The following is a 26,281-nucleotide window of genomic DNA, read 5'->3' on the forward strand; positions in this document are numbered from 1 at the left end:
CCTTTATAATTGGCAAACTATCAGTAATTAAGTGTTTTTTAAGCATGTAAGAAAACCAGCGTGATCCTTGTTGCAAGAACTACTCCTTTCTGCCTTTCTGCACAGTTCGAGCAACATAGTTCTGAGACTGAGCATGCTGCATATAAAAGTTCAGTGAGGCTCACTGTTTTCCAGATTTTGTGTGGCAGAAAGCTGAAGTTCAGCTCACTGGGTTTTGCCTTTTTTTTTTTTTTGTGTTTGTGTGTGTATGCAGTGTCCTAGATTGTTTCCGTTGCAGATGCAAACCCCCACTCATTGGGAATTCAGGCCAATGTATGGAAAGCTTCCTTACCACTTGTGCATGACACTATAGAAATCCACAGACTGAAAACCTGTGGCTTAACCACATGTATCCTTTGTTAGGAATATCCACGTCTCTCTGCAGCTTAGTATAAGCACCCCATTGTTTCAAAACCATTCTCTGCTTTTGGGTACCTGCAATATATTTAGAATATACTGTTTAGAAAACCACGAGTTTTAACAATGTGTTGTCCAACACGTTTCCCATTTTGTCTCCAGCTACTTATGTTACATTAGCTATGTCAGTTACGACCAGATTTTTTAAATTTTAGCCCCTCCACAGATGAACTTTTCTGAAAACCTGGTAACTGATTTTCATACTTAGGTTGAAATTTCAGGCTTTCTGAAAAAGTGAGTTTTAACCTCTGCAGTGTCTTATTTTCAAGGGTATTTAGGTCTTAAAACCCTTTCCTTTTTTCTGAAATGAGGATAATGCATTTTCATATTTAATGTATACACACACACACACATATATATATATTGCCTGATAAATGCATGAACATTGAATGGAAATCAATAACATTTGAATATATAGTTGTGAGAAATGGTAGGAAGATGCATAGAGTGGTTTTTCTGCTGTTTTACACTGGCACGTCTACACTGAGGCCAACAGGATTGCTCTAGTGTAATTAGAAAACAGTTTTGCCCAGAGTTGGCTTGCTGTAATTATTTGTTCACTTCTAGTAATGTACAAACTACAACAGTTGCCTTGCAAACAAAAAAGAAGGCGTGACTCTTTTAAAAATGTATGCTTTTGGCAGCTGTTTACAAAGAGCAGCGGTGTTGGTGGAAGGCAACAGTCAACTGTCATCTATCCTTGTGCTTGACTGTTGGAGCTACTGCCTCACCTCTGGGGGTGATGGGCTTTTGTAAGGTCTGTCTAATTCGTGTCCGTCAAAATTATCTGGATTTTCTAAATCACTTGGATAGTAGTTTAGTGTGGCACATTTGGAATGACAGGCTGATAAGCACTAATTAAGACAGCTCTGTTGGCATATCTCATTATGCTGTGACCTCCAGCAGGGGAGTTGCTGTGTATCTGGGGGCAAGTGTGACTTTCTCCTGCAAGGCAGGGTCTGGAAGAGGGTACTCTTGACAGTGCAATTTGTTTGACTTTCATTAGAACATCTATGGTGGGTGGAATAGAGATAAACTGAAGATGAATTGAAGTGAAATGTACCTACAGTATCAGCAATTTAAAGTGTATCCATTTCTCTCATGCTCTGTGCACTTTTGTGTTTACTGCTAAACCACTACCACTAATAAATCAGAATAAAATCTGCATCTTAAATAGCCAGTGGAGGTGGCAAATCAATCCAGCATGACTGTGAAGAGTAAAGAGCTCTGCATCACAGTGCCAAGGAAGAAGCCCAAGTCACCTGGATCACTTTGGTCACCAAAGCCATTTAGGGTCATGTTAGTCCCTCATAAGTCACACCCATTGACAGCAGATTACACATAATTAAATTGTTCCAGGTGCTCTGAATTTATTGTGTAGTTGCATAAAATAAAAATACTATTTGTTCAAAATGCTGTTTACTAAAACCAGTACTTACTGAGAATGTTTTGCGGATATAGTTTAGCCATAGTTAATACTGAATACCAGTGTTGATACACTGTGCTTCTGTGGTTGTTTCAAAGTACCTGAGAGCTCCACAAACTTTACAGATCTTTAGAAGGAGAAATCAGCTTTGAGTTATAAATGGGGGGGGTTCATTTTCCTTACTTGAATTTCAGTTTATCAGTCAGAGCACTATGGTTCTTTTACATTAGTTGTAACCCAAAACTATTCTCTAAAGCGCTTCTTAGGCGTTTGAAAGAGAGTATATACTGAGGTGAACAGCTGTGGAAAGCTGCAGGAGATAAAAATAATTCAGGGTCCCTTCACATAATCCCCCTGTAGATTACACAGCCAAAACCAGCATTACGCTGTGATCTTTCTGAATATTACGTGCTGATTAAAAGCAGATTGGTATTTTTTTAAACTGGATTTTATATCAGTTCAAGTTGTGGTTCCCATTGCTGCCACTTTTTTACTCCTAGTGTCAGAGTTCTCTCTAAATTTGCCTGCCGTATTTTCAAGGTATCTGCCAGCTGCAGCATTTGACATATTCTTCCAAAGAAAAAAATGACTGCCTGTTTTTCTTGATCTATAATTGATAGAGTATTTAGAAAACATTGCAAATCCACTCTATGTTTTTCTGTCCCGGTATGCTACCTTTTTAGAAAACCTCCATAACAAAATGCAATCCATACTTCAGGCATCCTGGGACTGAATCTTCAGGCCTGTAATCTTAGCAGTATGATGGGTAATTGAGAACAGTTAGTGGTTAAGTACTGGCTAAGTCCAATGGCTACTCAGCAGAATAATTCACTAGTCACAACCTCTCCTATGTTTATGTGATGGAATGTGTTGCAAACATTTTAATTTACATTAGGCCCACCATCATAGGGCTGCCTGCCACTGGGCTTCAAGCACATTCCAAGGAGCAGAATAGCATCTCAGGTTACACACCAGTGGTATCTTGCCTACCTCAGACTCAGGCTAAGTCTTTATTTCTTTTTCCCATGTTACCATAAATTAATCTTCATGTGAAATGACTCATCAGCATGCTCCTCAGTTTTTTTCAGTGCTTCTGAGACATGGCTTGTATCAGCAGCATGTGAAGGAATTTTCCTATCTACCTTCTCTTGGCACTCGAGTTCCTGAATTCCTCCTCTGTGGGATGAGCTCCAATAGTAATGCTGCTGTGATACACAGGTAGAGAATGAGAGCTGGCATTTTACTTCCTTGACCTTCAAAGGATTTGGAAACAGTGTCAAATCCTCAAGGTGTATTTTAGTTTGATATAGCATTGCTCAAAGCTAGGAGAATTGCAGGCCCTTGAACATTACGAGGCATGTAGCATCCTCCAAAACAAGATGCAAAAGCACAAATCCCAGCTCCTTAATCCTTATTTAATGTCTGACCTGTGACATTCCTGAAATATGAGTTTTCAGAGAGAGAATGGACCTCAGCTGTGCTCTGCTTTTAAGTCTGGGAAGGATAATCCTTCCAGGACCAGTTTCTCTAGGAGCTTTAGGCATGTCTGCACTTATGTCCCTGCTCATGCTCTATTAGTCATTGCTGTGTTTCCAGCTGACTGAAGAACCGGAGATCTGATAGTGATCAGCATCCCAAAAACTATTCCAGGGAAGCTGAGCTAGTGTTCAAACAAACCGGCATATAATTAAGAATAATTAAGAATTTGTATTGTGTTTGTGAGTGTCTGTGTGTGTGCGTGCATGCTTTGAAAAAAATAGCAAAATGTTAAAAATGCCATTTCTAAGGAAAATACTGGACAGTGCATTCTGCTACCTCTGTGCTCCCTGAACAAAAGTAGGAGGCCAGAAAGCAACGCATCTCTCTGGCTGACAGTTATCTTGAGCTCTGTGCTTATGGAGAGGCACATGGTGCATGAGCTATAGGGTGAATGGAGTGGAGGCCTGAGGCATGCGGGTTTGGTGACGCAGGGTGGGCACGTGGCTCTTTTGGGAATTAATAAGCTTACAGCAGTCTTGTGGCAATGGCAATTACATCAGAAGTGGAGAACTGTTATTGACAGAGGTGATGAATAATGAGTACAAAACTGCATAAATATTAAAGAGTCCAAGGAATTGTTTTGAAAACAGAACTTCTTAAATAAATGGGTATGAATAAAGACTGCGTCACTGCCTGGCAAAAAGAAGGGACTAAATGCAGGGTGAGCTTTATCTTTGTGTTGGTTGTATCAACATACTCCAGTGGTGAGCTATGACTTCTCCTTAAGAAAATAAAGTTTGTCCATGCAAACCAACATCAAAATAAGCTATTTAAACCCAGGCAACTGCTGGACAATTTACATGGCTTCCTTAAAGGATGCTTCGCAGGGCTCGTTAGGAATGTGCATCGTGACTGTTGTTGGAAGGAGAATGTGACTTGTAACTGCAAATCTGGTTATCTTTAAATAGCTGTCTGAGTTGCTAATTTTTTTCACTGGTTAGGTCCTGGAGAAGCAGCAATTTCCTAGCAATATGTCAACATAATACGAGAACATTTCTGAAAGCACTTTTAAAAACATTTGATTTGGCTGCATCCCTTCTGTTGCTGAGGTGCTGGGCCTGCGAGCCGCTGTCTCCCGGGATGCGATGTTCCAGGTGTTTGTCCCCACACCACCTTCCCTGCTTTCAGCCGTTCCTTTTCGCAGTGCTCCACCCAAGTGTGCGTTGTGCTCGTTTAATAATTCACCAATTACAAAATCTTATCATTGATGTTTCTTAAATACATTATATTCCTAGGTGTGCCTGCGTTTCCTACAGTTGCCCCAAGCCTGCTGCCATAAAATTCACCGTGTTTCAATAACGTTGTATTGTTTAACTTCATCTTGTTTGGGGCTTAATGTTTCACGTGCAGATACTGAGCTTTTGGTTTCAAAGACCAAAAAATAGAAACCAGTTAGAACGAGGGAGAACAAATCAAAGTTCTTCCTCACCAGTGCCTGCAAGACCACTGGGAAGGGGATAAGCTGCCGGCTGGCATTCGCCGCGCTGGGAGCTTCTCGGGTCATTTTCTTCCCGTGTCATTTGCGAAGTCCCTCTGAGAGGGTGTTGCAAATACCCGTGACAGCCCTGGTGCGCGGCAAGCGGCAGGTGCCCCCCCAGCCTCGTTATCTGTGGCGTTTGGCTCTGTAAACGGGACTTTGCCGATGGGATTTGAAATCCACAAGTACAGATCCGTTATATACACCCAAGTACGAACCCGCGGCGGCGCAGGGAGCCGGGGTGCGGCGGCAGGCAGCAGGAGCCCCGCCGCCCGGCGGCCCGGGGGGACAGGACGCGCAGCCGCCACGTCGCACCGCCGCCCCCCCGAGCGGCCCGGGGAAAGGGGGGGGACGGGCTGCGGGGCGGCGGTGCCGGCGCCGCTCGGCTCCCAGCTGCGCGGCGGCGGTGGGGGGAGCCGGGGCTGCTCCTCCCCCGGCCCGTCTGCGAGCGCTGCATCCACGTTTGCAAGTTCGCAGCGGCGGGAGGAGGAGCGGGAGGGCCGGGGCGGGTGCCCCCCACCTCCCTCCTCTCGGCGGCTCAGAGTGCCCTGCGGCCCCGCTCGCAGCTCTCCATGGCGGGGCCGGCGGCCGTGCGGCGGCGGCGGGGCCCCGGCTGCGGCGCCGCGCTGGTGCTGCCGGCACTGCTGGTGAGCTGGGCGGCCTGCCAGGCGCCGCCGGTGCCCGCCGCCCAGCCCCCCGCCGACGGCGCCGACCTCCGCGTCGAGCAGCGCTTCGTGCCCGAGAGCTGCCCGCGGGCCGTGCGGCCCGGAGACTTCGTGCGCTACCACTACCTGGGCGCCTTCCCCGACGGCACCCGCTTCGACTCCAGGTCTGGCCCGCGCGGGGCTCGCCGTGCCCCCCCCGCGGGGCTGGGGTCGCCGTGCCGTGCCCCCCCCGCGGGGCTGGGGTCGCCGTGCCCTCCCCGCGGGGCTGGGGTCGCGGGGCCGCCCCCGCGGGGGGCCAGTGGGCGCCGGGAGGTGGCGGCCGGCGCTCGGTCCGCTGCGGCCCCTGGGCGCCGTCGGGTGGCGACGGGTCGGAAGCGGGGCCGTGGGCAGCTGGGCGGCGTCGTGCGGGCCACCACGGCGGGGCGTCTGAAATGGGAAAGGGCAACGAGCTGGGGGGCGAGACCCCCGCGGGGCTGGTTCCGGCCCGCAGGGGCTGGCGTGCCCTGGTGGGTCCCCGCCGCGCTCTTACAGCTGCCTCTCCAAGGTGCGGGCTGGGAGCCTTGTGCTCCAGGAGGGAAGCCCGAGGGATGGTCGGTTAGCCTGGTAAACAGGAGCGTGTGTGGTTCCACGGTATTCAGGGATTTCCTGCCCCTTTGTGCGTTTCCCATGTCTTCTCCAGGCTCCACCCTACTGGAACGTAAACATTTCTGAACAATTATCCTTGCCTCAAGTATAAGATTTATCAGGCTGTGCTTACATGGATAAGTTACCCTTGAATAAATGTGACCTATGTACAGTGAAGCATCTGGCCGTGTTCCCGCTGTTATTTTGCGATCAGGAAGCCTAAATAGTGGGATCAGGAGATTGTGAAGGATTCCGGTGCTTCTTACAGCTTGCTTGTTTTTTTCTTGCTTCATTCATTGTCACTGAGCAAAGTATTACTTTGAAAGAAAAAACAAAATGTATTTTCAGTAATCCTGGTAATCTTCCTTGTGTTTCAAGGAAAATCTACTGCCTTAGGGAAATAACTGTCCTTCAAATTCAGCTCAGCTCTTCCTCTGGAGCTGGCTGTGCTTCAGTACACCCGTAGTGCTGCTTCCCCAGCACTTCACCAGCACTTTGCCAGATAAAGCGCAGGATGCAGTAGCTGGCGGTTCAGCTGGTGTTGGAGGTTCAGTGAAAAGACATGGCAAGGTCAGTGGATTCTTGAATTGGCAACTGAGGCTTGGAAAATAAGTCTTAACTGCAGATGCGAGGACGCACAAAGGCAGCATCCTCGTGGCTCATTTTACAAATATGCAACAATTGGAAAACCAGCCATGCGTTCGGAAATGTGTTTCTGATTTCTACAGATACGTACTGAGGCTCTTTGTACCCTGAGTGGGACCAGCAAATTTCTGCATGGAAGCAGGGCACCTGGAGAGGCTTCCCAGGTGTTGGCTCTTGTGTAATTCCAACTTCCTTGTCATTTGGCTCTGAATTATTCGGGGCAAGACCAGGCTGTGCAGAACTGTGCAGCATTTTTCTCTTTGGGTCCTCTAAATACTGGTAAATAAATAGTAAAGATGGTAGTCTAATCTAACTTGAGTATTTCTGTGGCAGCCTTAATTTCAAAAGGGTGCAGAAAGTCAGGTTTGTTGTGATTTTTCTCTAGATGGCAGCTCACGTTGTCATGCATTTTTGATGATGTCAGGGGTCTGTCCTGTTAAGATAATGGAAAATTAAGAGGGTATTGTGTTCTGGAGGTTAATGGAAGAAATATTTTGGAGTATTTGTTGTAAAATCTTTGAAGTTCCCTGTATACGAGTTAGAAGATACTCAGGCAATTTATACTAAAATTAGCTTATTAGAAAGCCCATTTTTCTACCTGTCTGAGTTGCTATCGTGTTGGGGTTTTTTTGTTGCCTTTTTTTTTTTTTTTTGTAAGTTTATGAAAGTGCTTAACAGCATCAGTTTAGTCAAACACTGTTACAAAATTGGTCTAGAAAATTCTCTGGGTGTTGAACTAAGGGCAGTTTTACTTTGTTTCTTCTTCAGCTGTTGAAAATGCTCTTGAGATGTTACATTATTTTTCTGTATTTCCAAGTAGAAGGTGGTAATACTGCTGTTCTTGTTAGAGACTGTTGACAAAGTCTTAGTAATCATGACTGTGTCACATAAATTACTAATGTGCCTGTTTATTCTCTCCCCCCTATCAGTGTTTGTATTTTTATTTCCACGTCCATACAATGATTTGCATTTTAAAGCCTGAATTTTATTGCCTAGTCAATCTGCTGTTAATTTGGTAAATTCCACTAATAGAAACTAAATTTGCTTAGTTTTAAGCAATCTGCAAAGTCAGTCCTGCAAAACTGGGTCATCTGTTTGCTGGCTTTGTTCAAGTCTCTGCTTAGCATCAACGTTTTCTTAATTGTAGGTTTATTTTTGGAAAAAAAACCAAACCTCTTCTGTTTTAGATCCATCCCAGATGTATTGCCAGGCTTTGTCAATTGCTACCATTTTGGGGGGTTTTCTAGAACCTGTTACGTTACTAGTCTCAACATCTTAATTCCATTTTTGTGTGTGTGTAACAGAATTCGTCAGGAGCTAATTTAAATATTTTCCATGCTTGCCTGGGAGTAGGAATATCTGTGCAACCGAAAGTGAATGCTCTGTGCAGAGGGCTGTCTGTTTGAAGGGAAATGTTTGCCAGAAAAAAAACACCCACCTTGGAACAAACAGAGAGATCACTCAGAAAAGTATTTGAGGGATTCGAGGCTCTGGGACTGCTAGGAGGCTCAGTATGTTGTGGAAGTGATGTGTACAGTCTTTGAAGGAAAGTTTGACATCATTTCCCTAGTGATATCTAGCTGCTGGCTGCTTTCCAGAATATTTTAGCAGGCAAAGAGGCACAAGCCTTTTTGTACTTATTTTTTCCAAGGCTGCCTTTTATCTGAACTAAAAAACCAAAAAAAAGACAAAAAGAAAAAAACCCCTTCAAATTATAAAAGGAATTTGAGAAAATGGAAGCAGTAAAAGTTTAAAAATAGGCATGAAGGTTTTGAAATGCCTCCTGTTGTATGTTTAGACACTGCTTCAAAAAATTTACTAGCAGCAGTAATTCAGGCACAGCAAAGTGGGGTCACTGTGCAGATTTACGGTGGTCAGGCTAACCACGTAAGCTAGTGTTAGTGTTCTGCTCTGGTAACACTGCTGTTTTCCGTCCTCTCTGGAAAACTAAATCGTTTAAGCATCATTTTTTTACCTTTCAAATGTCCGTGTATTATCATAGTGGCAGATCATTTAGCTAGTTCTCATGATTCTTGACCTGGGAAGCCTGCTGTTTAAAGCGTGTCTCTGTGCTTTAAATGAGAGCTGGGAGCGTGGAGGAGAAAATAAGCAACAAACTGGAGAAAATAAATAATCAATTGGCAAATCTCAGAACTATTACTCAAAAAGGCATCTTTCGCCTTTCCTCTTCTCCCACAGAGAGTCCCCAACTATGGTGTCTCATGTTGTAAAGCTCATTGATTTGCGTGATATTTTTGCGGCATTGCTCACCAAAATCAGTATGCTGAGATCCTACTGTGGGAGCAGTCATCCTTTCATATCTCATAATAGTGTTTAATTTTTCCTTTTCTTCCTTCATTTCCAATGCTGCTTATAGTATTAGTGTGTGAAGTAACTGTTTGTAGTTACGGGCTTCGGATGCCTGCAATATACATTGCGCGCTGCTAGAATGTGTTTCAGATAGACGGTGAGCAGTGAACAGAAGGAGAGCTGGGTTGAAGTCTCAGAAACACTTGGATTTGCCCCTTCCCTTAGCAGTGACTCACCATAAAGTTATGCTAACAGGGCAAGAGGGAGACAAGGGAGACAAAAAAAAAAAATAGCGGTGTGGTGGGTAGATGAACCGCTAATGTTTTTGCCTGCTATTCCCCCTTTAGCTATGACAGGGGATCCACATTCAACGTGTTTGTGGGAAAAGGTCAACTAATTGCTGGGATGGACAAAGCTCTGGTTGGCATGTGTGTGAATGAGCGGCGGTTCGTGAAAATTCCCCCCAAGCTTGCCTACGGAAGTGAAGGCGTCTGTAAGTACCGCAGCGGGCCGGAGCGTAGCTGGTTGTGCAAGTGATTGAGCAGAGCAGATAGAAAATGGAGTCACAGGAGAGAAAGGGAGGGACTGGAAGCAGTGAATTTCGGAGAGGTTCTGCCCTGCCGAGGGTTGGTTGTTAAGCCTGTAGCCTAACCAGTCTCTCCAGGCTCCCTCTGCACGCTGACGGAATTGCTGCTGACTGTAGAGGACCTTCAGCAAACGAACCTTGCCGCTGAAGTGAACTTTTTATTTATACCTGCCTCACTGTTAAATACTTACTGTGGCTTGGTGTTGCAGTGCTGCACAAGCTCTTCTCAGTGCCAAAACCAGCTTTGTGCTACAAACTCACAGAGGCAACAAATGCTAAATCAAGATCAGTTTGCTGGAGAGACATATTTTGTGATAGTTCGTGTTGCCAAATATACCCCCTTAAGTAGCTCCATCGGTGACAAGGGGCCAGGGGAATATAAGCATCACAAGGAGTAAGGTGTGCAGTATGTGTGCGTATTTTAGGGTATGCCTGGATAGTTTCCCTTTTCGTGGATGCCATGTAGAAAAAGGGAAATAAACCTGGTTGTGTTGTTTTGCTTTTGCAGCTGGTGTGATACCCCCCAATGCTGTGCTCCATTTTGATGTGCTCCTGATAGATCTTTGGAACTCAGAGGATGAAGTGCAGGTTCAGACTTACTTCAAACCAGAGAAGTGTCCTCGGACAGTCCAGGTGTCGGACTTCGTACGATACCATTACAATGGAACGTTCTTAGATGGGACCCTGTTTGATTCAAGGTATGCTGCTGGGTTGTGTGTCTTTGCATATTTTAATAGGTATCTCATGTCACTTAAAACCGTCATTTACTCCCCCTTCACTGGTACAACAATTAATGCTAATTGCTCAGAAACACAGAAAATGAAAGGCAGCATCACAGATGTTGGTAATTTATTCAGGGATTAAAGGGCAGCGGTACTGACTCAAACCAAGAAAACAGTACATTATTTCTGCATGGGCATTACCAAACCAGACTTCGCCCCCCCCCCCCCTTTTTTTTTTTTTAAAAGATCCATTTCTTCTATCTGTATTACCATCTATTACATCGATTGCAGTCAGGTAAGATTTTCTATAACCACTGCAGTATAGCTGTTTAAGTTATATACAAGCTTTATAAACGAAGCAGAGCTCATAATGAAATTGAGCTACAAACACTTCCATGCGCAGATGTTATGTTTACACTATGTGTACTTTGTTAAACTTGGGTGGAAAATGATGCTTTAATAATGCCTGCCCTTATGTTTGTGAGCCACTTTTCAAAACCTGTTAAGTCCCTGAAGTAGCTAAGTGCTCTGGCAAACACCACCCAGCCAGCCCTTGGTCAATCAAAGAGCAGTATTTTTGGAGCAGCAAGTTGTCAGTTACATTGTGCATAGCACGTGGCTTTTAAAGTTTAGTATCGTTCTTTCCTGTGGCTCTCTGACGTTTGGTTGTGGGTTTTGTTTTTTTCCTTTTCATTTTTAGCCATAATCGGATGAGAACTTACGATACCTATGTGGGAATTGGGTGGCTGATTCCTGGTATGGACCAGGGTCTCTTGGGAATGTGCGTAGGAGAGAAGCGCATTATCACAATACCGCCTTTCTTGGCATATGGAGAAGAAGGAGATGGTAAAGTTATTTTTTTTTAATCCAAGTCATCCATATTTTAAAAGAAACTTGTACTTTGTGTATTTTATATTTATGGGCAGCATTATTACCCGTTTCGGACAGATGGACCAAATTGATGGAAAGAGAGGTTCAAAATATATTACATCCAGGATTGGACTGATTAGGAAGTACAAGATTTTTTTTTAAATTTAAAAGATAAGTTGCTTAACAGACACGTTGTTGTTACAATTGTAATCTTTATATACAGAAATTTTGTTTCATTCAGAGAATATAGTCTGTGATTAATATTTACTGGCTCCAAAAACTTGAATTCAGGTGACTGCATGATTCTTTCAATGACTGCCGCAGTGAGCAGAAAACTTTTGAAAAAAAGAAAAGTGTGTTTTTAGTTCCAATTCTGGTGGGTTTTTTTGGTTTTTAGGGTGTGTGGGATTTTTTGGGGTTTTTTGCAACCGATGTCCTGTTGATAACTACAAGATGGATCAATTGTCCTGTGAGACTGTGTGCAGCCTGCAGGTCATAGGTCCCCCATGACCCCACAGAGTCCCCTATATTAAATGTGGGGGCAGTTACGTGTAGTTTGGAATTAGAAAATAATCCTTAGATTTTTTCTCTTCTCTGATGTTCTAAGGACGTGTCTGTGGTGTGCAAGGTTTCATACCCCTTCCATGACTTCATTACCATTGACTGTGATAGCCAGCTTCAGGGATAACAAAACTTTGTGGAGTTAGGTATTTTGTCACTTTCTTGAGCTCAATGGTTCTCAGTCAAAACAACCCACACTATAACTTGTGTATTGGTGGATAGGTACTTTCTCACTGAAATACTCAACTCGCCCTTCTTCAACTTCCATCATATGGTCTCCTGTTTTGATGCTAACAGGATGGGCGGAGCAGATGTACCTAATATGCACTTTCATGAAGTGTGTTGAAAATACTAGTAGACCAAACCCTGCAGCTCAGGTGGAGCTGGGGTGTATTGGCTGAGATGGGTGGTGTTTTCAGTGTGGCAGTGCCATCACAATAGGAAGAGAATGAAATAATTGAGTTGTAGAATTGAGTGACAAACCCATGCAGGAAACAAAGAAATGACTGACTAGAAGCAGAATATGCTGATCTGGTTTGGGAGGGGAAGTGCTTGATATTCGGCAGTAGGTTGCTTTTCTTCAACAAACATGTTTAAGCTCTTTCTAGAGCTTACCAATTTTCTGCTCTTAACACTTCTGTAGGTAAGGAGATCCCTGGCCAAGCTTCCCTCGTCTTTGATGTGGTTTTGCTTGATCTCCATAACCCCAAAGATGGTATTGCTATTGAGAACCAGCAAGTGCCTGAATCTTGCGAGCGGAGAAGCCAGACAGGAGACTTTCTCCGATACCATTACAACGGCACGCTTTTGGATGGCACGTTGTTTGATTCCAGGTAACCAAACCGTTCAGCCCTACAGATCCCGTTTCCAGTTTGACTCGGTCGGTATTGATGATGTGCCCAAATACAATTCTTTGCTTTTCCTTCCTTTTTGAAAATGTTGAGTGGAGTTGGACTCTTTTCTTCTTAAAACTCATAGAGAGCCTTTCAGTATGGGAAGGCGCAGACCTGTTTTGTTTTATGATAGTATCACAGACGCCATCTGGGGTTGGTGATCCACCTGGTGAAGCTATGCATGCTTTAGACACACGTGCCTGGACACTGTGCCGCGGATTTTGTCGGCCAAATCAGTCATGCTACTGAAGAGAGAGAAAATAAATATGATTTCCATGTTCTGTCCTGAGAATTGTGAGTCAGTGTGCTAGTGGCTAGTTTGAGGTTAATCTCAAGACAGTCTTTCCATTTGTACATGAAAACGGTTTGCATTTTGAAGGTTACTGTCTTTCAAGACTGAATTCAGCAATGGGGTTTCTGTGATAAAGTAAAAGGGAGTGCGGTCACATCAAGTTGAAAGCTCTCTGAGCACAAGCCTCATGTACAGAATTATATGATGAATAAACCCTTGTAGCTTCCTGTCACTTTTGTTTGCTCTTTAATGAGCAGTACTTTATTTTCCCACTCCAGCTTTCAGAACAGCTGTCACGAGTAGCTAAAAAGAGTTGAAAATGAGCCACTGTAAAACATTTTACGAAATAAACTCATGGAAGAATGCTTAGTCCTGCTGCAGCTGCTGCAAGCTGAAGATCAGGATCAGTTTGCAAACATAAGCTGCTTGGTATGGCATGTGTGCTACTTCCCATGAGGAGGAGTTGGAATTGTATCTCCTGTAATTGAATTGAGGTGTGGCAAGGTTCAGAATCAGCTTTGACCTCCCCGTTCAGCTACCCAGCTTGGTGGGAGTATAAAAAGCAGGAGACCTGCATCAGCAGCCATCACTGTAGACCTTAATTTACAGTGTATGAAAACTTCTAAGTTAAGAACTTAAAGCTTATCCACAGTGCACCTGCCCAGAATCTCTGGTTTTTGAGATGTTGTCTGTAGTCATGAAACCATTTTTGAAAATGGCAGTAGTATTGTGTTAGAGTTGTTGTTGTCGATAAAGTAGTAAATGCTTTGTAGACAGCAGCCTCTACGTCATTCTGAAGGGTGACAGTTGTTAGAAGGTGTATTGGTTGGAGCATCCTACCCTGGCTTCCTGCAGATTTTACAAGAAGGGCCAATATCTAACAAGTATCTATGAAGAAACAGAGCAGCTAACAATAGTTATTGAAAGTTATTTTCCAGGAGAAAATTTCACAGTAGTACAGGAAGCATGCCAAAAGCACTGCGAATGGCTGGGATTGGGAGCGCTAATGATTACATCAGGGTCCGTACTGGTCTTGCTCTTTGCCAGAGTTACTTTGTAAGGATGAATTAAAACGTTCCCTTCCTTGGGTTGTGCCTTCCTGTAGCATGCCTTGAAGAAAGGCAGAAGACAGACACATCCTTGTATTAAACATCATTTGTTGTTGTAGGCTTGTTTTAGTCTACCGTTAGGTATTGAAGCAGATCCTTCGACCTATGTATAAGTGATTGGCATAGTTTGGAAGGGGCAGATAGTGGTGATATTGTTTTGTCATCATGACTCATTTTAATGCTGGGCATACCAGGAGAATTTATTTATCCCATCTCCTCCTTGTAGTAGTTGAACTACATAGCTGTGGTTGCAAAATGAGATGGTCTGAAGGGTGTCTCATGAAAACGAATACAAACTATATCTAGTTGATAAACACTTACTAGAGTCAGGGCAGAGGAAAATGTAAAGGAGAAAACATATTTTTTTTGGTTCTTTATCAAAACATGTTTTCTATTTAGTCTAAAATACATAAATAAGCGAGATTTTCTTTCAAGGTATAGTAGAAACGTATCTGCAGGGTCCCTGTACTGGTTAATAAATGGCGCATGCATCACTGACTGATGAAACTTGGTGGCCTAGATTCACTGAACATGGTGATTGCATTGTGCCTCGCTGGTGCTGGTTAATGACCACGTGTTTGACCTTAACTCGTTTAAGAGTTGTGTTGCAGACCTATTGCAAGATTCTGTGTTTCCTTGAGCACGCCTGACACTGCTAAATTGCAAATATTTTCCATAGCTATTCACGAAACCGTACATACGACACCTATGTCGGGAAAGGTTATGTGATTGCTGGAATGGATGAAGGTTTGCTAGGTGTATGCACTGGTGAAAAAAGAAGAATAATAATCCCCCCTCATCTTGGATATGGTGAAGAAGGAAGAGGTGAGCTTGACTTTTCATTCAGGTCATCCATAATTAAAGACGTTTCCTTTATTGTTTAGTGCATCTGTATGTAGTTCCATTTTTCTGGCATTTGAAAGGCTTGTGAATTATTTCATTGTGTTTTGAGCATGCAACTAACAGGATTACACCCAGAGTTTGTGAAATTATTTTGATTAGCTAAATAGGTAGGATAGTAAGAATGCAGAACAATCTCACATGTAATTTGGTGACTTGAAATCGTTTGGATAATTAGTGTTTCAGGCAGGCTGGTGCTTGGTGATCTGAACTCATTTGGATAATCGGTGTTTCAGACAGACTGGTACTTGGATGCCAGGAGCTTTGCAGCATGAGATCTTCCTTCCTGTGTGTCTTAACGAGCTCTGTATGCTAAAGGACTTAATTGTGTTAAGTTTTCTTCCCCGTTCCATCCACTGGCACAGATTTTGTGGACTCCTCTAAGCTGCCTCTGTAAATGGTGGATGCATGTAACAGCGAAGTATCTGTGTGTTTATAACATAATTAACATTCCTTTGGGAGAACTCATCAGTACCTAAAAAGATTGCCGGGAGGGGTGGAATATGATAACCCTTCTAGCCAATCACAGTTTTATGGCTGGTGTTTCGAAAGGTACCTCCTGGGATGTTATTTGGAAGAAGTGACTTTGAAGAAAAGCCCCTCTTCTGGGAATGCACATTTTGTGCTGTTGGTTTGGGAATTAGACTCCTCTGCCAGCAGACCCCATTGCTAGGTCTGGGCGTGTCTGTCAGTCCTGGTAATGCAATTGCACGTTACCCTGGGAAGAAGTTTCTTGCTGTCAGAACATTTCAAGGAAATGTAACCTTTTGGCATAATGGCATTCCTTGAAGCATGAGAAGTCCTACAAGAATTTTGATGATCCATAACCGAATGGTACGTGAAACACAAATCAGTTATTTAGGATAGTCGCAGGAAATACATGGTTATTGCTTCACTTCTGCATAATTTTTGAATTCAGAATAATGGAAATTTTTCCTTCACTGTTGAACTGAGTGCGCATTTAGTTCTCTTCCCTACATTGGATGCAGCTTGCATCTGTTGCATACAGAGGATATGTAATCTTTTAATGCTGAATGAGAAGAGCAAAATGACTCCGTAGCAGACACAGTGGGAATACATATTCCTGCAGGGTGCAGTACCTGCTCATCATCTGCCTGTTTGGGTACCATTTCTTTCTCTACTCACCTAATTTGCTTCCTATTTAGGAAAGATTCCAGGATCTGCAGTGCTGGTCTTTGACATCCATGTGGTTGACTTCCACAACCCCTCAGATTCGGTCGGCATTACTGTTAACTACAAACCTTCCAACTGCACCGTACTGAGTAAGAAGGGAGATTACTTGAAGTATCACTACAATGCTTCGCTCCTGGATGGTACTTTGCTAGACTCAACGTAAGTGTGTCGCCTGGTAAAGAAAATATCCCTAGCAGCCGTGAAAGCAGAGTGAATTGCCTGCAAAGCAGGCTTGCAGGGAAAACAGAATCTTAAAGTAAAAACTTGAATATTTAAGTAGGATGTATTTTTCTTTTTATGTCTGCCTGCCTAAGATATATAGGAGGAAGAAAAGAAAAAGGCAGTCTGTCACAGTATAATGAGAGAACTGGGAACAAAGAGGATGTAGGAGTGTATTGGAGAAGAACGTAAACACTGCAGGTGGAACGATGAAACGTTGCCTGCACAGTGGTCTGTTTAAACAGGCTAATTTAGGTATCGGGGCCAGTCGTACTAGAATAACACAGGGCTCACCATGAGTGAGATCTCCAAGTTTATTCCATTCCCTAGGTAGGATTTGCACTCTGTGCTGATTCAGCGCTCCCGAGAGCGGTCTGGTAGGACTACTTGGTGTTGTCTTGTTAAAGCTGTCTTGAGTGTGGCTTATAGTAAATGATCCCCTGCCATCTGTACCACACGTGGTGCTAGTTTTCCTGTATTGTAGTGTAATTGTTGTAAGTGTCAGCATGGAGAAACTATCAGAGGGCTTGGTCTTGACTGCGGTGATAATGTTGCTCTTCCTGCTTCCTGTTGACGGTAGGTTTATGAGGGAAGCAAGGGATTGCTCCAATCAGTCTCATATAGAACTAAAGCGAGCCCACTGCACTGATCACTGCAGCTACAAGAATACTTCTGCTAGCGTTTTTTCTGCCTTCACCTTTTTGATAGCAGAAGTCATCTGAATAGTATTTTATTTTTGGAAGGGAAGTTGGGAAAAGCTATTTTTAAACAGGCTGTAATTAACACAGGAAGCAGCTCATAGTTCTCACAGTGTACACAATAGCTTGCAGAACTGAAAAGCTGGCTTACATTAAAGCACATGATGTGATGTGTAGGCAATTATGTACTCAAGTAACGTGTTTGGATTCAAAACACCTTTTATACGGCAGGAATGCTTAATTCCCATTTTGTAGCAGAAACCAAAGGATGTCAAGACTGTCTTACTCTTAGCAGTTTATAGAGAATCAAAGATCATGAATCTTGTGCTCCTCATTTTAAGGCTGACCTCCTAGACACGGAATTATTTTTTTTCCAAATAATACTCTGTTGTACAAGCGTGTCCTGCAGTGGTACAGCCAAGCCAAGTAACCAAAGGAAGGAGACCGACAGAAGAAAGGGTCCTGCTGTTGTGACACATACCGTGTAAAAAGTCTTAGCACCGCACATTGTGCTTCTGGAATTACAATACATGTTTAACGTCTGGGGTTTTAACTCGTGATAGTTTCTAATTCTAGAAATTAACCACCAGCACCGAGGTATAATACAAATAACAGTAGTAGTAGTATGCTTCCAAGCTGTCTTGGGTGAGTGACTACTACATTATATTGACTGATTTCATTAAAGGGATGCTGCTCCGTGTGAATGCACCCAGATCCTTATAGGTTGGTAGCTCTGGGGCAAGTGCACATCTGAATTTTTACATCTGCTAAAGAGTCCAATTCATTTGCTCAAAGTATGCGAAAGGCAAAAGGCCTTATTTTGAGATGAAACACTTGGGGGTTTAATTGGCAGGATTAATGGTTTTACTTAGATTTCATTGCAGAAGCCTATAACTTCAGTAGCAGAGGACTTGTCGACAGTAGGAACACTTCTGTTTGGTGTTGGCTGTAACTTGCTACCTGCAGTTACTAGCAGGTAACTGCTTGGTAGAACAGAGCATTGGGCATGAAGCTAGTTTTTGGCAGTGACAGAACACTAACTAGAAGCTTCTATTTCTGTGGTAATTTTGAACAACAGAAGTTCTGTATTATATGTTGAGCGGTTTTTATGTTTTTCTTCCCTTCTTCTCCAGACACAGCCTTGGCAAGACCTACAACATAGTTCTGGGATCTGGGCAGGTGGTGGTGGGGATGGACATGGGCCTTCAAGACATGTGTGTTGGGGAACGACGAAAGGTTGTTATTCCACCTCATCTTGGTTATGGAGAAGATGGAGTTGGTGAGTGAAACCTCTTGCACACCCACTTAGCATCTCTTGAGTAACTGAAACACAAGTACGCATGTTTTGTTGCTTGCTGTGCATTAGGACAGAAACTGAGGGTCTCTTAGCTGCCTGAATGGGATTTTTTCCGAGGATTTTCATTTCATAATTTTAGACAACCTCCCACATTCCCCAGTGACATGAACATACTGTCGGTGTGGCGTTTTTAAGTCATACTGTTAACTGTGGCCAATCGAAAGACCATCCCAGTACAAAAGGGAACACCCTTCCCCCCAGTGATGTTGCTTTGTCGTGACAGAAAGCTCCAGGCACGCTGGCGTTGCAGAGGGGTGTAAACACTGTTTTCCATGTAAACAGTGTATCTAGGGAATTGTGTAGTCGTGCTTGGACATGCGACATGTTATTCAGGAAACAAAATTGAAAGGGACCGTTCAGCACTAATTCAGACAATTCAAAGAGAACTCAAAATTCAGAAACTACATAAACTGAATGTGAGATGCGAAACAGTGTATCGGTGCTGTTGAAACCCCAACTCCAATACATTTAGGACCCTTTGCTCCGCTTCAGAGCATTGAGTCTTACCAGTTTTTAATGACAGGGACAACAATAATGAGAAGAACAATGTAGAAGCAACAAGAACTTTCGTATCCTGGTATGTGGGGTTGTTAGTGGTCTTGTGAGTTACAAGGCTTGAGGGAAAGGAGTCTGTCAGGAGATCACCAAGATCAAACTGTGATTTGTATGGAAACTGTTGCATAAGTTGCTGTGTTCTCTGACTAGCTCCAGAACAGTTTGTATTAATTTATAAAGACTGTCTGTCAGGCATCATGTGTCAAGCTTAATGGAGAACTAGTTTGTGATATAATAGATGAAGAAGCATTTTCACTTGTGTCTGTCTTCCATGAAAAACTGAGTATTTTTTATATATGCAACCTTTTATATTGTTGTATCAAATTGCATAGTTATATATAAGAAGTTGAAAATTTCCTCATAGCATAAAAAGCCTGCTGTGTTAAACACCTGTCATAGATACCTGCTGTAATTCAAATTACGTTCGCTGTAGATGGCCTGAAACATTGCATGGCTTGTGTTTTGATATATACCCAGATATCTGCAGAGATTGCTTGTTTGCTACTGGACAGAAGTTAGAGGTGACCGCAGTTTTCTTTTTCAAGGGTAAATTAGCTCCTTCCGTGCTTTCATTGAGGTAACATCCCCAGCTGTCGCAAGACTGTTGAGTCTGTCAGTAGCACCTCAATACACGGTGTATCAGTGAGATAAAGGAAAATGGAATAATTCCTGCGGTTTTACCTTTATAAGTAAAAAATTGGGTGCAGTTTTATTATGAATGCTTCTCTTATATTATGATCACCTCTGCTGAAGTGAGCAGGAAGATTTGGTGGGCTTGGCATCACAGGGCTTTTGGGGATAACAGCAGAGAAGTACCTGTTGGAGCAGAAAGAGACATTTAATTATGGATTAAAAGGAAATATGCCCTTCAGTCTAAGTGAGGATAAATACCCTTCTTTGACGCTTGTTTTTGTGACAGAAGGAGAAGTGCCTGGTAGTGCTGTGTTAGTTTTTGACATCGAACTGCTGGAGCTGGTGTCAGGCTTGCCTGAAGGGTACATGTTTGTATGGAATGGGGAAGTCTCTCCCAATCTTTTTGAAGAAATAGACCAGAATCACGATGGAGAGGTTCTTTTGGAGGAGGTAAGCTGAAACAATGAAAACACTTGCAGTCATTTTCTCCTACCACCACCATCAAGATGTTTTCTCCTACCACCATCAATGGTGTTGAAGAATGGGGTCTCCCCTCTTCCCCTCTCCTTCTGATGTGGTGTGTGTTGTCAAGATAACAGGAAGGCAGTGTGTCAGTTAAAACATGGTTATTTAGCCTTAGAGAGAGAACCCAAAGAGATGTAAGAATGGTCATACTACCTAAGATCGTTTACTATTGTAAACATTGTCTCCTTGGTCAACCGCAGATGCTTAGGGCACAAGTGTAAGAGGCAGAGTTAGGGTTCAACGATCCCTCGCTCTATCAGCCTTCTCAGTGTCTGTAAGTGGAAGTTTATGGTGAAATCTTGAGCCAAAGCTGAGCCTGCAGCAGTGCATCCAGGGACTCTCATCACTTCCGAAGCCTGGCAGTGCCTGCGGCCGCTCCTCCCACAGGTGAATTGTGTGTTGTGTGAACAAGTCCTGCCCCTTGCTTGCTTTTAAATTAAATCTGCGGTGTGAGAATGTCTTTGGGTGCCCTGACTGAAAGCCGCTTGCCTTTGCCACACCATCTCTGACAGTGTAAACCTCCGTGAGGTTTTCCTCTGCGTTTTCTCTTAACTGAGGAGTTTTTATTTTTTTATTCTCAAGTTGTGTTTGTCACCTTTCTCTATCATTCTGTTTTGTGTCCTTCCTCGCTGGTGCAGTGCTGCTCACAGCGCTCAAGGGGCAGACTGTGGTCATGTAGAACAGCGTGAGATACCTTTGAGCATTTTAACAAGCCACTGGGGTAGAAACAAAATCTTGTTTTCCCCTTTCCTAGCACTGTCTTCCATCTCCTTCCTTCCTTCTCCATCCTCTCTCTTGTGTTTACCTACACTTTTGCCCTTGCAGAGAAGAAAAGAGCTTTTACCAGTCTAGAGAATGAGTGAGGTAGGATGTGAGTGCTGTTATCCACATCCTTTTGGGCAAGGAGGAGAACGAGAAGCCAAGGAGATAGGGGAGGATGCTTGGCCTAAAAGGTGTAAATGAGTGTCAGCAGTAGCTGTCATTGCTGGAGCTTATTTAACACGTAGCGCCAGAGATAACAGTAATTGGAAAAGTTGTCTTTGATTGTGGACTTTCTGGGTTTTTGCAATCCAACAGTACGGCTCTGTCATGTTTAATCACCTTGAATAGCTTCATCATCTGTATCAGGAAAAGGATGTTTTAGGGAAACTAACCTTACAACCCTGCAGCCTTCCCCACCGTGAAGTCACCTGGGAGTCGTAATGCCTGAAGCTACTTTAACAGATCTCACGGTATCCTGATACTTAAAGTCTCATTTCTGTGTTTCATCCTTTTTTCTTGTGTGTTGTTTCTTGTAAGGCACAGGTGTGTGTCTGTTTTGCAGTATGAGCTTTTTGTATCGGCATGTGAAATTAAACCCCCTCTGTCCATACGGATCTGTTCCTGTGTCACTCTGTTCAACTTATCTACCCCCTAAACTGTGAAGAAGAACTTTTCTTGTTTCCAGGACCCACTGGAATAAGTGAGGAAATCCCTGCTGAGCTTCACAAAGAGTGATTTAACCTCACGTGTCTGTCCTAATTAGTCCAATTTAGGTTGCGAGCTTCATAGGATAGTAACAGTGTACTTTTACGTATGCTTAATCAGCAGGAAAATGCTGAGTAGTCAACAACAAATAAATGCTACTTCTGTAAATACTCTTCAGTTTTAAATGTCTGTTTCATTGTGAGCTGTTTTCTCCTCCTTTCCCTCCACGTAGTTTTCAGAGTACATTCAAGCTCAAGTCGATTCTGGCAAAGGAAAACTAGCTCCTGGGTTTGATTTTGAAAAGATTGTTAAAAATATGTTCACCAATCAAGACCGTGATGGAAATGGTAAAGTTACCGCTGACGAATTCAAGTTGAAAGACCAGGAGGCCAAAGAGGAACACGATGAACTGTAAAGAGAAAAAAAAAAAAAAAAAAAAAGAGTCCTGAGCTGAGCTACTGTTCGAACGCAAGTACTGGAAGGGGTTTTGGCCAGCATGTTTCTGAAAGGTTGGGCCTCGGGTCGGCAGCCTGCCTCTGCCCGTGCCTGTGTGCGGGCAGGCTGTCAAAATAGGAAGAGATTTTCCGTTGGAATTGTTAGGTATATTTGAACAAAAGCGTGAAGTGCCTCAAGATAGGGCCTATCAACAGACGGAGTGTACTGCCGTTCGTGGCGCTGTGAACCACGCGGTCTGTTTCTGTGCTAAAGATCCGACGTTCTCGTTGAACAAAACATACTCACTCGGATGGGTGGACGGATAGCAGGGAGGAAACTTACCAAGTGCTTTTGAAAGAGTTTTAAAAAAACTTCTGTATCCAAAATATTTGTGCAGAGGGACAAACCAGAAAATATTCCCCATGAAAATAACCTGCAAAAATTGCCAGCCGTTGAGCCCCGTTCCTTTCAGAAGGCACGAGCACCCTTTCCAGTCACTAAACAAACCCATCTGGATATTTGCCAGCAGGAACTCAGATTTGCAAATCGCAGACCATGCGAACGATAGCTATGCCATTGCGAAATTTCCATAAGCTGTGAATTGAATTAAACAGGCCTAGAATTGTAACTGTGTCTGCATTGGGTTTTTATCTTACGAAATAAAAGTTTGCTGCCATCTGTATTGTATTTAACTAATAGCCTTGACTCTTGGAGCGTTGAAACAGTGTTCCCATCAGGGATTCCCAAACCTTTCTAGTTGCAACCCTATTTATAGTTTTGTTAGACTTTTAAATATTAGTATTATGGGGTCCAAATGCTGTCATGAATACTGGATACAGTTGATTCTGTGTTGGACTTCTGTCTCCTATTTTGGGAATTGTTAGACTACGGAGTAAGTGTTTAGAGTTTACACAGCAGAGCAGTCTGGCACGGTGAACAAACAAAAAGACAGTGATAGAATCAAGAAACAGACCCATCTGCTTGTGTCTGCAAACATTCTGGCCTATCCCTCAGCACAAGATCAGCCCTGGGAGTGCTGTTTAGATTGTGTGAACTCTGGAGATGATCACCTGTGAGATCTGTAAGTGTAACAAGCTGTTTGGCAGGGCATACACTGAACAGACATAATTTTTCTGGAAGGCCGGGTGATCCCCCCGCAGTACATGACATGTAACGAGCACAAATACATATAGTGAGACACTGTCAGAGACAAGTAGAAGGGGAGTTGTGTTTCTGTTCTATGCTTTGTGCCTAGTTTCTTGCTTCTCTTGATCTGTACATATGGGTTAAGCTCCCCCAGATGCTTTTTCTAAAAATTTGTATTTCCATTGGACGAAAACATTTTGTATCTGTTTTTAATGAGGTTGTTACAGAAAGTACGGTGCAGTGAACTATTTTTGTTTTAGTTTGATACCATTAAATGTTGGGTAACTGATCTGTTTGGTAAATAAAATGTTGATCAACTATTACTTTTAAAGTTTGGTTTTTTTTCCTGACATTTTGATGAGTTGGGAACTTGAGTCGAACTAAATACCCTTCATGCAGGTCTCTTCTCTTGCACGAAATGGGCTCGTCCTGAGTGTGTTCAATATTGCTATTGATCTTTATGAAAAATATTTTAAACTAAGATTATTTGATTCAAAATAATAAACCACAATAAAAAAATATTTTTTTTTCATACTTCACATGGGTGAAGTAATTTTTTGGCTTTAGGAGGCATTTCCTAAATGACCCATCCCATACTGCCGTCAGCTGGGAGGGTGACGTTTCTCTTGGTCGGGGACTCTTAAGTCTCTCATTGAATGAGGTAAGAAACAACATTTCATTCCCCAGGCCAGCAAAAGCAAACTCCCTGAGCTCTGTGTCTGGGGTTTGGTGTTGTCACTTCACCTGCAGCTCAGAAAGCGCCTGTATTGTGTGTGAAACGCTGGAGGTCTGGGCTAGTTTGGGCTGCATGTAAATACCGGCCTTTTACAGCAGGCGTGAGTATTGCGAGTATCCGTGAACGGTGCTTGCAGCCCAAAGGCTGATGTCCTGAACGGCTCATGGAAGCGCTGCCGTCCTGCAAAAGCTTTCTCAGGAGACTGTCGCACAAAATTTTCCCTTTCATTTTATTGGGAAGTAGGTTGCTCACTTGTTGCTGTGGCTCAAAGGCACGGCTTGGGCACGCTTACGGAGCGGAGGTGGGGAGCGGGGCGCCAGCTGGGATGTGGGTGCTGCCAGCAGCAGCGCTTGGCATCAGAGCAGCTCCCTGCCCTGGTCTCATAAGCACCCCCAGATCCCAAGTCTGCCTCCTGGGTATCCAGAATTGTTTTATCCAAGAAAATCTTCATGAACGGCTCATTCTGCACAAGGGATCGTTCCAGATGGTTCCCAGGAGGTGGTCAGAAGGGTTCCTAGTAAACCAGGACAGCAGAGTTGTTCTGTGGGACAGATAGCCAGGCAAAAAGCTGCACCACGCACAGAAGCACAGCCTAATCCCAAAGATTGCTGCACCAGATTTTTTTTGGAAGCACACATCGGTGACAAGATAGCAGGTATGACTACCAGTGCCACCAGCTAGTATGTAAGGACATCTGAAATTCTCATTCCATGGCTCCTTAGGCCTTAGCAATGTGGCTTGTCATCTGTCTAAGAAGTTTTTGTTGCCCTCTCGCACCCCACCCCCACCCAGTCTGGAGGCTGCCATTTTGGCAATGAGAACGCAGCTTTGGGGGAAAGCACAGGATAAATGGAAAAACTTGCTGCAAAATAACGATATTTATGCTGGGCATTTGCTGGCCCAGGCAAAGCCAGGAGAAGCCAGGACTACCTGGCCGCATTAGGCTAAACAGCGTAAAATGCAGAATTTTGGATTGCTAACATAGACCCTGTCAGTTCTTTTCCTTTCTGTTGGCAGCTGGTGGCTCCCCCCTCAAGGGAATGCTCGGGGCCACCTTCCTTCTCTGAAAAGGGCTCCACTTACCTTCAATCCTCTGCCCATTGCTTCTCAGGGAGCACGTGGCAGCTCTTCAACAGTGCGGGCAGTCTGCCTGCAGGTTAGCCAAACCAAGCCTGGGGCAGGGAGAGCTGGCTGGGAACTGAAACGGTGCTGGTATGGACTGGGAGAGCTCAGCACCACCCCCCACACCTCTAGCTCCCTCGATCCATAAATCCCCCTGGGTCACCATCCTGTTAGAGGGGGTGGTGCATGTTAGAGCTTATGGTGGGTGAGGATATAAGGGGACTTATTTTCTACCTCCAAGCGTAAAATATTTTTTTTTTAGGCAGAAAGTATGTTTAAATCTTTAAAAAAGTATTTTTCAAGAAAGTATCTCTTTAGATACTTTTTTACATTCTTAACTGAGACAGCATATTTAGAAAAGCAGGTGATAACTGTTCAAGGGTCGTTAATAGCCAGATGGAAACGGATGGTTTAGGGAGTGAGAGGCTCCCCGCAGCCGGGCTGCCGCCAGTGAAGCATCCGGGTGCTGTTCTCAGAGCCGGGCACCTGCCTCCCGTTAGGCAAATGGGTGATGAAAGGAACCTGCCTGCACCCAATGCTGGCAACTCCCTACTGGGTTGTCAGAGGCTCAGTGGAAGAGAAAAGGAACATGGGTGTGTACCCAGAAAAAAACAGGTATTTATAAATATTTTTTTGATGTGATTTTTTTGTTGTTGTTCTAAATTGACAGTAATACTTTCTGCTGTATGACTGCCTGTTCCAAGTATATTCTGAAATTATACTTGAATCAGAGTTTGCGGTTGTTGAACGAAAATATTATTTTCTTTCTGTATGAAAAAATACTGAGACTTTCCTTTAAGCTTTAAAATGGCATACTGAGCTGGTACTTGGTGCAAGTTTTTGGCTCAGGTCAGGACTATTAGTAATGTGTCTGACAGTAAGAGGACATTTGAGCTGCCTGCAACACCCACTCAGAAGGAGGAAATATTCTTGGCTAAATAAAGGTCCTAAATACTCGACCTTGGACATGTGCGACAGACAGACAGATATTGTGAGTAGGGGGGGGGGGGGAAGTAACAAATTCGCTTAACTTTGCTGCTTATTCGTGGGTTTAAACTTTAGATACACTCTGTTGGCTATGGGAAAATGGTCTGGGAAACGTATGATACCTTTCTTTCT

General features: G+C 43.6%; 1 protein-coding gene across 1 annotated transcript; it reads left to right on the plus strand.

The window, feature by feature from the left end:
* Positions 1-5,345: 5,345 nt before the first annotated feature.
* On the plus strand, positions 5,346-23,627 carry FKBP9 (FKBP prolyl isomerase 9). Its single transcript, XM_055709287.1, has 10 exons — positions 5,346-5,727; positions 9,490-9,635; positions 10,237-10,426; positions 11,151-11,296; positions 12,525-12,714; positions 14,855-15,000; positions 16,242-16,428; positions 18,320-18,465; positions 20,018-20,181; positions 21,956-23,627. Exons 1-10 carry the CDS (start codon positions 5,471-5,473, stop codon positions 22,136-22,138), a joined length of 1,755 nt encoding a protein of 584 aa, XP_055565262.1. The 5' UTR covers positions 5,346-5,470; the 3' UTR covers positions 22,139-23,627.
* The last annotated feature ends 2,654 nt before the right edge of the window (positions 23,628-26,281 follow it).

This window comes from Falco cherrug, chromosome 4 (genome assembly GCF_023634085.1).
Source record: "Falco cherrug isolate bFalChe1 chromosome 4, bFalChe1.pri, whole genome shotgun sequence".
In the NCBI taxonomy this organism is placed as follows: domain Eukaryota; kingdom Metazoa; phylum Chordata; class Aves; order Falconiformes; family Falconidae; genus Falco; species Falco cherrug.